Source organism: Engystomops pustulosus, chromosome 1 (assembly GCF_040894005.1).
Source record: "Engystomops pustulosus chromosome 1, aEngPut4.maternal, whole genome shotgun sequence".
NCBI lineage: Eukaryota > Metazoa > Chordata > Amphibia > Anura > Leptodactylidae > Engystomops > Engystomops pustulosus.
The window spans coordinates 68,834,055-68,847,320 of record NC_092411.1 but is presented as its reverse complement, the minus strand read 5'-3'; the positions used below and the strand labels follow the sequence as shown (position 1 = coordinate 68,847,320).

At 41.4% G+C, this 13,266-nt stretch overlaps 1 protein-coding gene across 4 annotated transcripts in view; it reads right to left on the bottom strand.

Annotated features, from left to right (window-relative positions):
* Positions 1 to 307: 307 nt before the first annotated feature.
* CFAP251 (cilia and flagella associated protein 251) overlaps positions 308 to 13,266 on the bottom strand; it is a 43,138-nt gene continuing 30,179 nt past the window's right edge. For all 4 annotated transcript variants that reach the window (XM_072143670.1, XM_072143698.1, XM_072143680.1 and 1 more), the window contains exons 18-22: positions 9,546 to 9,636; positions 8,264 to 8,407; positions 3,960 to 4,188; positions 2,667 to 2,768; positions 308 to 671 (exon numbers count right to left, since the gene is read on the bottom strand). In XM_072143670.1, coding sequence (XP_071999771.1) covers positions 532 to 671; positions 2,667 to 2,768; positions 3,960 to 4,188; positions 8,264 to 8,407; positions 9,546 to 9,636 — 706 coding nt within the window. In that variant the 3' untranslated portion in view covers positions 308 to 531. The remainder of the gene's footprint in view (positions 672 to 2,666; positions 2,769 to 3,959; positions 4,189 to 8,263; positions 8,408 to 9,545; positions 9,637 to 13,266) is intronic.

The following is a 13,266-nucleotide window of genomic DNA, read 5'->3' as shown; positions in this document are numbered from 1 at the left end:
CTTACCTCCTCCGGTGCTGCCGATGTCCCGCGCCGTGGCCCGTCTTCTCCGTGTGCCGGTTTCAGTACAAGTGCGCACAGGGAGCTTCCGGCCGGCCGGAAGCTCCCATGTGCACCATCTCCCAGCGCTTACAATGCTGAGAGATAGGGACGGATGGGAGGAGCCGTCCACATCGCGGACCGGAAGCTCCCTGTGCGCGGCTTCCGTGCCCCTGTAAACAAACAGGGGCACGGATCGAAGGGACCGCGGCGCGGGACATCAGCGGCGCCGGAGGAGGCAAGTACATGTTTATTATGTTTAACTAGCCCTCCCCAGCCCGGCCATAAAAAAATTTTTAAACCCGGATAACCCCTTTAAACTAGCGAAAAAGTTGCAGGCAATTTCTGGTCGAGAAATGAGAATCGCAGCCAAAGCCAAAATGTGTAAAGAAAAGATTTGAGCCCATGGTGTGTTTTTTAACCACACCTGATTTGGGCCCACTAGTGTGTAATAAGGCTTTAGTTATGTACAGCATTGCCATGCATATGACTCTTAACAAGTTGCAACCTCTGGATTATGTGATTGATCTTCATAGTCATCAAAATCGTGAACTGGTAATCCAAGAATATCTGCAGCCATCACATTTTTTGTGATTTCCTCTGGTATTTCTTGTTCAAGCTGTTCTGCAATGTCTGTAATATTAGATAAATTTATGCATTATAATCTATATAATCTAATGTTACCAAGTCATGGACCATATACATAGAATATACACCATGTGGACAACCCCAACAATGTGGACAACTTGAATAATTTCAGTTTAACCATCTCTGTTTTCAGTTTCCAGCTGCCAAACATGGTGCCATTGGGGCTTCAAAGATCCCTTATTCTCCAAAAGGTTGGACCTTAGAGGTGAGACCCTAACCTACCACACATTGGTAACTTATCCTGTGAATATGACAAAAAATATCTGAGATGGGAATAACCATTTTATGGTTTAAACGGGTACACCACTTATGCTACATGCATATAACTTTTACTACCATATGTACAATACAATTTGTATAAATTACAATAAAAAATAAACTAATTATTAATGACCATTTTATCCTATGATTAAGAACACAACTATTCAACTAATGTTCAAACATTACTTTGGCTTGTTAGAATAGCAAGTAAAGTAGTAGAGAAGCAAATTCTTTCAGAGCTTTACATATTTTACCTGGGTAATAACTGGGAGGAAGGGTGGCTTTATTGTTTGCTAAAGGTCAAAGCCCTCACAAGTTTAGTACTGGGTTCATTTATTTTTTGTTAATGTGATATTATGGCAGCTACATTTTTTGTTGTTTAGCCACTGTGAGAAAAGAATAGATGTTTTATCCAGTTATATAAGTTTTTCTTTCAGTCGTCAAAACATGAAAACCATCAAGATCATGTTGAAGTTTTTAGGGAAGTTGTAAGAAACCAATCTGTGACTGTGTTACTATGTAATATATTATTGTGACAAGGACTCTGGAGAAGAAGCAGTTGGTTCCCTTAACTTGACAGCCAATAATAATGTCATAGATGTAAGTAGTGTGATGGCTGTGAACACCTACTGTGTTTCATATATAGTTCAAATAACACCTTGTAAACCATGATTTCTGGCACAGCTATGTACAGTGGGTACGGAAAGTATTCAGACCCCTTTAAATTTTTCACTCTTTGTTTCATTGCAGCCAATTAATGTACACTCTGCACCCCATCTTAACAGAAAAAAAACTGAAATGTAGATATTTTCGATGCTTTATGAAACGTCACATGGTCATAAGTATTCAGCCCCTTTGCTCAGTATTGAGTAGAAGCACATTTTGAGCTACTATAGCCAAGAGTCTTCTTAGGAACTATGCAACAAGCGTTTCACACCTGGATTTGGGGATCCTCTGCCATTCTTCCTTGCAGATCCTCTACAGTTCCTTCAGGTTTTAATAGTGAACATGGTGAAAGCCATTTTCAAGTCTCTCCAGAGATGCTCAATTGGGTTTAGGTCAGGGCTCTGGATGGGGCCAGTAAGAGCGGTCACACAGTTGTTCTGAAGCAGATCATTGCAGTCCGGGACTATAGTAAAGCTTCCAGAGAGCTTTACCAGAGGTCACAGTGGGCAGAGGGGTCAATCTTTAACTAGGGTCGTCTGTAAGTCAGGTGTCCTTACGCAGGGTACTGCCTGTACTTACAACCAGGTGATATTTCAGTTTTTCTTGTTTAATAAATTAGCAAAAAATATCTACATTTCAGTTTTTTTCTTGTCAGGGTGGGGTGCAGAGTGTACATTAATGAGCAAAAAAAACCTACATTTTTTGATCTTACCAATTGGCTGCAATTAAACAAAAAGTGAAAAATTAAAAGGGGTCTTTGGACCAGTTCGGAGAAGAACTAGTCAGTTCCCTGCTGCGCCATATTTACCACTGTATCTGATGCTGGATGATTAACCTAGTGCAGTATAAGACTGGCAAGTCTTACTTTGCAGCGCCTATTTCCGACAAGAGCACTCACCCTCGCAAAACAGCCTAAAAATGGTCTAAAACCCTAAATAAATGTGACGCGCACCATTTCAGCTGCTAATGAGTCCAGTATTCTGGCGTAGACAGATTTATAAATTACCCCCTTTATGCCTCACATATGCTTGTGTAGTCCTCTTTATTACTTACCCGTAGAGTTGCAGCTTCCCAATTCAGAACTTCCTCCTTCTGGGTTTAGTCCTAACAAGGTGCTGAGACAATCTGCAAGTTCTTCTTCAGTCATATGTTCTCCTGCATGGAAAGTAGTAATTTGTCATGTTATGGAACACACTATACATATAATACAATCATACTATCTATCTATCTGTCTATCTATCTATCTACTGACATCATACAACACAAGTGAATACTTGTATGGCCAAGACAGTTCTGAATGGCCAATGAGTAACTGTCCATTGTCAAACTCCCAATGAAGCTCTCAGTTTCCATAGGTTCATGACCAATGTTACATGTTTGTGTGGGCTCCCTCAGAATAAATGCTGCCTACAAAATCAATCACAAAAGTTTTGTGTGATCAATTTTTAAAAACCTTTGTTCATTGTATCTGACTTGTGTATAATGGGACTGGGAAGAAAGAGTGTTGAGAAAGTTGGACCAAATTTGGACCCTGTTGCTTACTTCAGAAGGGCGGTATAACCGACCTGTCCAGTCCTGGTCTTGTTATATGACCTATGTAAAGTCCTGAAAGAAGTCCATTCTAACTCATGATAAAGGAGGATAGTAAAGAGAGAAATATTGTTCTCTCTCTTCAAGCTTTATTGTTATTTAGAGCTTGTATTGAGAACTTTAGGTCTCTACAGTACCACATGTGATATGACCTGCAACCCAGCCATATTTTCCTTAGCTATACAGTAATCTTATAATTGATTAGTGGATAACAGTAATTAAATGTTATCTATGACATGTGTGTGCTATTAATATTGTAATCTGAATAATAGAACTAATGTGCGATTTTGTCCACACCCAACAGGATATTTATAAGTGAGCTATAATTCTGATTCATAGATAGAAAACACTGGAAGGTGTTTTTACTATTAGACTTGACTAATTGAGAACTAACACCCATTTATCATCTTCTGCAGCTGTGAATCAATCACCAGATCAGAACTGATTTTTACTCATTAGAAGTAAACAAAGAAGGTAGTAGAAGCGGAAAAATTGCTAAATCAGACCCAATCAGAAAGTAAAGAAAAATTGTCTATAATATATACATAAGTACATAATGTATCCTAAGGTCTGTTGCATAGGATGGCGAGAACATAAAAGACGCTTTGTAAGCGTTATATACTTTCATTTTATTATGTATGCTCAATATACCCAATGTGCTTTCTCCTGTTGTGGTCGTCCTGCATGCCCTGCTTGTTTCTCTTGTCTTTTTGTTCAATACACTGATTAAACAAAATTTATCCTAAGAATACTTACCCTTGCTCTGCAGCAGTTGCAATAAATATCCTCTGTTTATCGCTTGCTCCCCATTCTCATTAGCAATACCAAGAACCTGAAAAGCCTGTTGTAACTCTTTCAAACTTAATCCAAAGGCAGGTCTGTGATTTATGTAAAGTTTTATCAGCTGTCCCAAGTTAATGTGTGTCACTTGCTGTCCAGTATATACATATTCACTAAATTTCACTTCATTCAGCATGTTTTCCACCTGCAAATATATAGTAAATAGTAAGGTGTTATAATTTATAGTGTTATTTTAGATCTTTTTCTATTTCTCATGTTGAGATCAACAATTGAGTATTTGTAATGGTACCATTCTTGACTAAATGTGAGGATAAAACATAATTTCCAAAGTTTTTATTGTCAACTTTTAGCATGAACATAAATATAGTGTTTTTCCTTTATTCTAAACGTCAGAACTCACTACTACATGTGCACAGTAATAACACTTAAACTGTAAAGCTATATAATTGCCAAATTATTTTATGTGATTCTCCCTTTGAAAACAAACAGAACGATGCCAACTTTGTGCTGCTCACCCCTTTCTTTCCAAAGTTATGGCAATTTTTGTTCTGAAATCTTTCTCACCAGAGACAAAGTGGGTGAAGTCTGTCAGTCTGTGCCCTCAAGCTGAGGCCAGTTAGCTTGCCCACAGATCCCATGATGCCCTGTGTTCTCTCTCAAAGTACCATATAAACTCATGTATAAGCCGTGTTTTTAAGTACAAAAATGTGCTGAAAACCTCACCTTGGCTTATACACAAGTCACTTAAAAAAAAAAAAACTTACATACTCACACTCCCACACCCCGATACTCGGCACGGCTCCTGACGGCTCCTCCTCTGTCTTCTTTACTGTATTAGCCGGCAGAGACGTGTCCATGCAATCTGCTTGCCGGAGCACACTATGATGTAGCGGTGTTGCCACTGATGACGTCATAGTGTGCGCCAGCCCGCAAATCATGTGGACGCGTCTCTGCTTGCTAATACAGCATAGAAGACAGAAGAGGAGACCCCATGAGCCACGCCAAGGTTCGGAAGTTGCGTCGAGCATCGGGCCGTTGGAGGGTGAGTATGTAAGTTAATTTTTTTAAGTGCTTGGCAAACTAGCTATATACTATATGGGGCTGGCTGGCTGTATACTATATGGGGCTGGCTGGCTGTATACTACATGGGGCTGGCTTGCTGAATAGTACATGGGGCTGGCTTGCTGTATACTACATCGGGCTGGCTTGCTGTATACTACATGGGGCTGGCTGTATACTACTTGGGGCTGGCTGGCTGTATACTACATGGGGCTAGCTGGCTGTATACTACATGGGGCTGGCTGACTGTATACTACATGGGGCTGGCTGGCTGTATACTACATGGAGCTGCCTGGCTGTATACTACATGGGGCTGCCTGGCTGTATACTACATTGGGCTGGCTGTATACTATATGGGTCTGGCTGTATACCAAATGGCGCTGGCTGTATACTATATGGTGCTGGCTGGCTACTACAGGGGGGCTGGCTATATACTACATGGGGGCTGGCTGGCTGTACACTACTGGGGGCTGGCTAGCTACATACTACTGGGGGCTGGCTGGCTATACACTACAGGGGGCTGGCTATATTCTACAGGGGGCTCGCTGGCTATATACTAGGAGGCTGTGACAAATAAGGCTTATACTCGAGTCAATAGGTTTTCCCAGTTTTTGGTGGTAAAATTAGGGGTCTCGGCTTATACTGGGGTCAGCTTATACTAGAGTATAAACTGTAATTTAGCATTCATTCCATTTAGTTTCCCACAAGTAAATCCAGTGAACATTGCACAGTGCACAGCCAGGGTGTATATGGTGACCAGCCTGGCAGCTTCAATCACATTGAGGAGCAGGGAACATGTAATAAGTGATAGAAATCATTGGTACATGAAATCTGTAGTCTGTGCTGTTTGAGCACTAAGGGTTAATAGCTTATCTGCACAAAGCTGATCTTGGTCTGAATTTTGAGAAAGCGTATACCGCACGAAAAGGCCTGTCACCTCGGCGTGGCGTGCATCTTCCCTGCTATGAATTATTCCCTACAATCTTGTCCCTGATACCGGTGAGTGCCGCTTACTTCTTCTTTTTGCTGAATATCTGTACAAAGCTGATACTGCCGATGAAAAGGTGGGGGGAATGGCTGCAGCATGAGGTGCAGAGAGAGACAGAGAAAGTTCTGTAGAATCAAAGACTGGGATAGAGGGACTGATAGAGAACAGGTGAGATCTTGTACTTCATTATTCTGTACAGGAGACATCTGTTTCCACTGTTCTGTACACATCCAGCTCTGCTACATACACCGTCACATGACCTCCTCCCCTCCCATGAAACCGACAGAGAAACAAAATATAAACAGTACAGATTCATAGGGCTTATCAGCACATGGAGAGTAAGCAGCTATTGCAGCACTGAGGTAATCTTAGGGGAATAGCAATGAAACTGCTGGATGTAGGTAATAAAGATAATAGGCAAAGTTGTTTTACATCCCAGGAGCTATTGTTTTGTGGCAACCCCCCCCCCAAAAAAAAACTTTACAGTTACTCTTTAATAGCTTATGTACACATGCCCTAATAGTGCGGCCCAGTGCTGGTACAGGTGTGTGGAAAGGGATGAGCCCTCTAAATACAGTGCAGACACCCGCTGCTAACAGTCAGAACTAGAGATGAGCAAATTCGACCTTCATGTCCAGGTTCGGGCATGCACTGCCCGACTCAAACATATTGTCGGATTAGCTGCCGAACAGCCAATGTGGAAAATCAACCCCCCTAGGAACTAGCCCTGGCTATGATTGGCCAGGGGTGTTCCGACTTTGCAATCCGACTTTGCACTGAAAAGAATGTGCAAACTGCTTGCACATTTATTTATAAAGTGTCCGAAAAGATAGAAAAAATGTGCACTGAAAATGGCGTGATAGTGCTTAGATGGAGTTTGCACCACATTTATTTCTGATGTGCACCACAATTTCATGAAAAAATGGTGCACGTTTCCAGTGCAGGGTAAACCAGATTAATGAAGAGCGGGCTCTAGTTTTGATTAATCTGGCATCCTCTGCACACTCTACAAGAAAACTGCACATAGTACAGTTTGCTCTACTTTTGATAAATGTGGCCCAATGTGTTGCAACTTGCACAAAGAAAGTTCAAACTAAAACTAGGCACATTGCACCACTTTTTATAGCTCTTGTCTGATGTGTACATTTTTTTATGGAACCATCTTTTTATTTGTTTTGTTACTGTAAATCACTAAAATAACTCTTCCCCAAATTGTGGTGTTTTCTGATGGACCTCTGGTGTTCAGTATTGGGTTGAGCCAGGGCCCACCGGAGGATCCTCTGGTATTTTGGTGGGCCAGTCCACACTGGCTATAGCAGGACAAGGGATCTTTGAAAGGCACCGCAGGGGAGGGGATGGAATGGCACCTAGAGGCCGCAGTCTTACTGCTGCTATACAGTGCATTCACACGCTTGGATGACAACATTTTAGCTACTGTTTCTACATAGTGATGAATAAATGACAAAAGATTGCTTTGATGATTAAAATCATTAAGTTATTAATGTTGCATTTTCCTAATAAAGGCTGAGGTGTTCCACTTTGCATAATTTTACATTACATTAAAGGCCTAGAGCTAATGAATAAACCTACAAAAGCAGTACACATTTATGCGACTATAATATACAGTCGGTCACCTACTTAAGAACACCCGACTTACAGACGACCCCTGGATGTTGGTAATTTACTGTACTTTAGCCTTATTCTCCCAGGGTTGGCTCCAGGTTTCAGTAGACCCCTGGGCGACAGAGCCTCAGTGGGCCCCTTTGCTGTGAACTCACGTGGCAGCATTCAAAATTCAGAAACTAAAACAGTCTCCTGTTACCTAAAATGTTCCCTAGTTTAACATACCAAACATCCCCCTCATGGTTATTTTATATACAGTGCACCTCATACCATATGGATTCATTAGATACAGCCCCCTCACCCTTATTGATTCCTTATGTACAGCCATATGTGGGCCCCCACAGCAGCTCTGGGCCCCGGCACTTGACCAGGTATGCCCAGTGCTGGCACCACCTAACCGAAAACATCAGTAACAACACAGCATCCATCACAGGAGAACAGGGTGAGCAAAACCATTAATGGGCAGACACAGGCTATGTATACATGGCACAAGATTTCTACATTCCAAAATATTAATAATGCAAAAAGGAATTTCTATGTGTCTGCATTTTTGGTATGAGATATTTATATATATACATGATATAATAACCTCCTGCTCTGTTGGATAATATCCCAATGCTCGCATGATGAAAGGAACTTCTTTCAAGGGAATATGAGTTGAAACTTGTCTGGTCTCCATTGTATCAATGCCCTGGTTACGCAGTTGTGCATAGTAAAAGTAATCTTCCAGCTCCTGAAAAGAATGGAAACAACATGAGAAAAGAGTTCAGAATGGGACTACGGTAGTAATATATCATGATGTAATGAATATAGGGGGATATTTATCAGGGCCACGTCAGTGGCGTAGAAGACCTGAATTAATCCCAAATGCTAGCTTATTGTTTGCACTTGTGATTATTTTCCCCAATCTGCCACCTTCATGCCAGAGCCGGCGTATGATACGGTAACTAACCCCCATAATTAATAATAAGCTTTAACCAATTTACTTGCATACTAAATGTCCTTGTAATTTGTCTGGTTAGTCCCAGTCTTATGCTGGGTCTTGATGGATTAGAATTGATTTGGCAGTATACAGAAGCAGCATAATGTATGAGATTAAGGCTTACTGCACACTAACTGTGTTGAAAATTGCACAATTTTGGTCTGTCAATGCGAGTTTGATCAGAGTTCAATCTAAGTGCTATTCAACAATGCGTTTTTTTGTAACTCAAGCCATCATTTATCTACAGTATGTCAGATTCTCTTTGCTCTCATCTACTGCTGCTAGTTTTTTTCACTAAGCCATAGACTTCAATGGCCATTTTGTTTCTCATAAATGCATAAAAGTAGGACATGCTTTACTTTTGACGCATCACAATGCAGATGTGTGTATCATGTGTGGATGTGTGGTCCAGTTCTTTTTTTTTTTTCTCCCCATGTTGTTACAGAAAATTTTGAAACGTTATGGAATTGTGTAACCAGCGAAAAAGGGCAGATTCCTTTATTTTTCTGTCCCATTTTATGGACTCAGAAAGCAAACTGGTGATAAATTATTTTTCATACAAACCAGAGGTATCAGCAGTTAAATATAAAGTGGAAATAGGAACTGTATGTGCATCTTCCACTCCCAACTATGCCTTTAGCTAATGATTCTATAGCACATCCTGGTGCTGTTTTTTTAGAATATACACAAAGCTTTAAATGGCACCAGAAATGTTTTTCTAAGAGCCATAAAGCCCAAAATACAACTGCTAGCAGCTCCTAAAGTACCACCCTGACAAGGAGGAAAGAGAATCCTCTGTGATAAGGGTTCAAAAATCATCTCTCTAGGTTCACAATTATTGATGCTCCAATGTCTGCTTCCAAAAACTTTCAGTTGACTATTACTTAACCTTAAACAATGCTCCATCTCTTCCTCCTGGCAACATTCCATAGAATGGAGTCAAATCTTCTCCACCAAGGGAAGCAACAGCCTCCAAAGACCTGCAATACAAAAATAGAAACATGTGGCATCAGCAAGGTATGTAAATGCATTTTTGGCTACAACAGTTATTAGTTTAGCTACTAGCGCAGCTATTTACTCGAATTACTGTGTAGACTGAGACAGCAACAAAGCAAGGAAATTGATTAAATGGCAGATATTCTTTAGCTCTCGATGCCCATATAAAGTAGATTAATAACTTCCTTTGCTGTAGGAGGTGGACATACCATTGTAGCTATACAGGGGCCCAAACAAGAGCAGGGGCCAATGTAGAAAAGCTTTGACAATTATAGTTCTTATGGCCAACAGATGGCAGCATCAAACAGTGATCCTGACTCCTTCTTTATTTGGGAGGACTCCTTAACTGAGCTAGCAATTTATTCCGTCCAATAAATTAAGAAGAAATGAAGGGATGGTGTATCCCCCTCTGCCTCCCCACAAGCATGAGAATTTACTGCTGTACTGGGTGATTCCTCAGGGTTCAGTGTCTCTTTGCTGCCAACCTAGTTACTGTGCTGTTTGCAATAGGTAAGGCAGTGACATAATTACAGCAGTAGAAGCCATAGCAGCTGGTATGGGGTCTGCAGTGTCAGGGGGCCCTGGCATCTGACCTGGCACACTAAATAATGGAGGATGTGCACCATTATATAAATATTATGCTGCACATTGTACAGCATAGTATTTATATAACAGTGCACATCTTCACAGTGCACAGCATGAATCTGGAGCTCAGATAAGAAATGTCGGGGGAGAGAGGACACGACAGGACTCTTATCTGTAATTCCTGGCGTGTACTTCCCCCTTGTGGTCAACAGCTGCTGGGACAGATCTGTCTATGTGTATAAATGTATATATCAGTGTGTCGATGTGTACATCGAAGTGTATAAATGTCTGCGTGTGTAAGATTGTACAAATGTGTGTATGTGTATGCACACTAATGTACACAAATGTATATTTTCTGAGAGGTAGAGGAGCCCCATTCAGAAGTCTGCTATGGGTCCCTGCCTCTCCTAGTTACGCCCCTGAGGTAAGGGATGTATTTAGTCTAAATCTCAGATACCTGTGTAGGGCATTCTTGTTAACTCCTTCCTAGGATATCAGAGACCCTGTCTGCAATTATTTTATCTCTCTGTGCTCCAAGAGTGTTGTATATTCCACATGTTATCTCCTTCCCTCAATTCTTGGGTCCTGTCTTAGGCTGAGACCCATGATAGTGTTAACTACATTTGGACCCATGCAACTGCTAACTTTTGAGAGGATCCAGCAGTGGCCGTGTCCCTGTAAAGGAAGTCTACCATCAAAACCAAGCATAATAAAGAAGAGACAATTACTCATAGATCCGGGCACTGTGAGTGTGGTAATCTTCTTTTATGTGTTATCCATGGCCTCCTACCTTCTAAAATCAACTAAAAATTATATTAATGAGCTTGAAGGGTGGCTGGGGGTGTTACCAGAGCCCATCACCCTGTCTCACCCTGCTCCCTCAGCACTTCACCTCTCCCTCTGCCTGATGTAAGTTTCATCAAAGAGTGGGGGAGTGCTCCTTGCACACTGTAAAAGCCTGTGAATTTGCAATAGGGAGGTCTTCTTATAACACCCCCAGGAGCCCTTCAGACTCATTAGCATAAATTTGATCAATTGATTTTGAAAAAAAGGAGCCAGGGATGAAATCTATGTAATCTATGTGTAAGTGTCCCTTGTTTATCATTCTTGTTTTGATGGAAGATTTTGTTGCATAATCTCTATATTAAGTATAGTATGTTAATGGCATCTGTTCACACTGCTTAAATATGTGTATAGATTTACATAGTTGAGTTTTGTAGAATTAGTATTCAAGAAAAAAGGGCCCATACACAATTATATTGTATATAGAAGTATTTGAGATTTTCAGGATCACTAATAGGTAGCAGATACAGCAGTACTGCAAACATATGACCACCAGGTTTACCGGGTTTTGAAATCCCATCAATCTTATATTGATGACCTATCCAATGGATAAGCCATAATTATGTAGAGCCCAGATAACTCCTTGAAAGCTAAACTAAACTTTTGATGCAATTTTTTTTATTTCAGAAATTAATAGGGAAGATGTTAACAGTTAACTTTGTAACATACTGCATTAAGTAATGTAACTTCTCTGTGCTTTTTTTCTACTCTTCCTCTTGTAATGAGCAGTGTATCTGAAAGCCTTCTGAGGTTGTCCACTTCCGACAGATGAGAAGGCTAATGTTTAACTCTTTATATACCTAGAGAATATTTCCCTTGATGATTTAGCTCTCTGGGGTCATTAGACTATCCAGAGATGTTTTATCAGGCTTCTTTATCACTAGTTGGAGAGAGAACTCTGTTATAGAAAATGCAAGGGAAAAAAAGGACAAATGAACATATTTCTTTCTTATCTCAATGCCGAACGCACACTGACGAAAGATGTCAGCGGGTATGGGTCTCAAGTCTGCAGTGACGTCTTTCAACATTGTTACAGTTTTCTTATGCCCCTGCCCTAATCAAGGGAACATGATCAGGTCTCCGGCTGTCAGACACAGCTGGGGACCCTCGGGAGAAGGTAGAAGGGGATTATTGCCAATTTTGCCTTCTCCTTTCTTCATTGAATAGCAATGAAGTATATTTTATATTGTTTTGATATGTGGATATATACACTCACCGGCCACTTTATTAGGTACACCATGCTAGTAACGGGTTGGACCCCCTTTTGCCTTCAGAACTGCCTCAATTCTTCGTGGCATAGATTCAACAAGGTGCTGGAAGCATTCCTCAGAGATTTTGGTCCATATTGACATGATGGCATCACACAGTTGCCGCAGATTTGTCGGCTGCACATCCATGATGCGAATCTCCCGTTCCACCACATCCCAAAGATGCTCTATTGGATTGAGATCTGGTGACTGTGGAGGCCATTTGAGTACAGTGAACTTCTTGTCATGTTCAAGAAACCAGTCTGAGATGATTCCAGCTTTATGACATGGCGCATTATCCTGCTGAAAGTAGCCATCAGATGTTGGGTACATTGTGGTCATAAAGGGATGGACATGGTCAGCAACAATACTCAGGTAGACTGTGGCGTTGCAACGATGCTCAATTGGTACCAAGGAGCCCAAAGAGTGCCAAGAAAATATTCCCCACACCATGACACCACCACCACCAGCCTGAACCGTTGATACAAGGCAGGATGGATCCATGCTTACATGTTGTTGACGCCAAATTCTGACCCTACCATCCGAATGTCGCAGCAGAAATCGAGACTCATCAGACCAGGCAACGTTTTTCCAATCTTCTACTGTCCAATTTCGATGAGCTTGTGCAAATTGTAGCCTCAGTTTCCTGTTCTTAGCTGAAAGGAGTGGCACCCGGTGAGGTCTTCTGCTGCTGTAGCCCATCTGCCTCCAAGTTCGACGTACTGTGCGTTCAGAGATGCTCTTCTGCCTACCTTGGTTGTAACGGGTGGCGATTTGAGTCACTGTTGCCTTTCTATCAGCTCGAACCAGTCTGCCCATTCTCCTCTGACCTCTGCCATCAAGAAGGCATTTCCACCTACAGAACTGCCGCTCACTGGATGTTTTTTCTTTTTCGGACCATTCTCTGTAAACCCTAGAGATGGTTGTGCGTGAAAATCC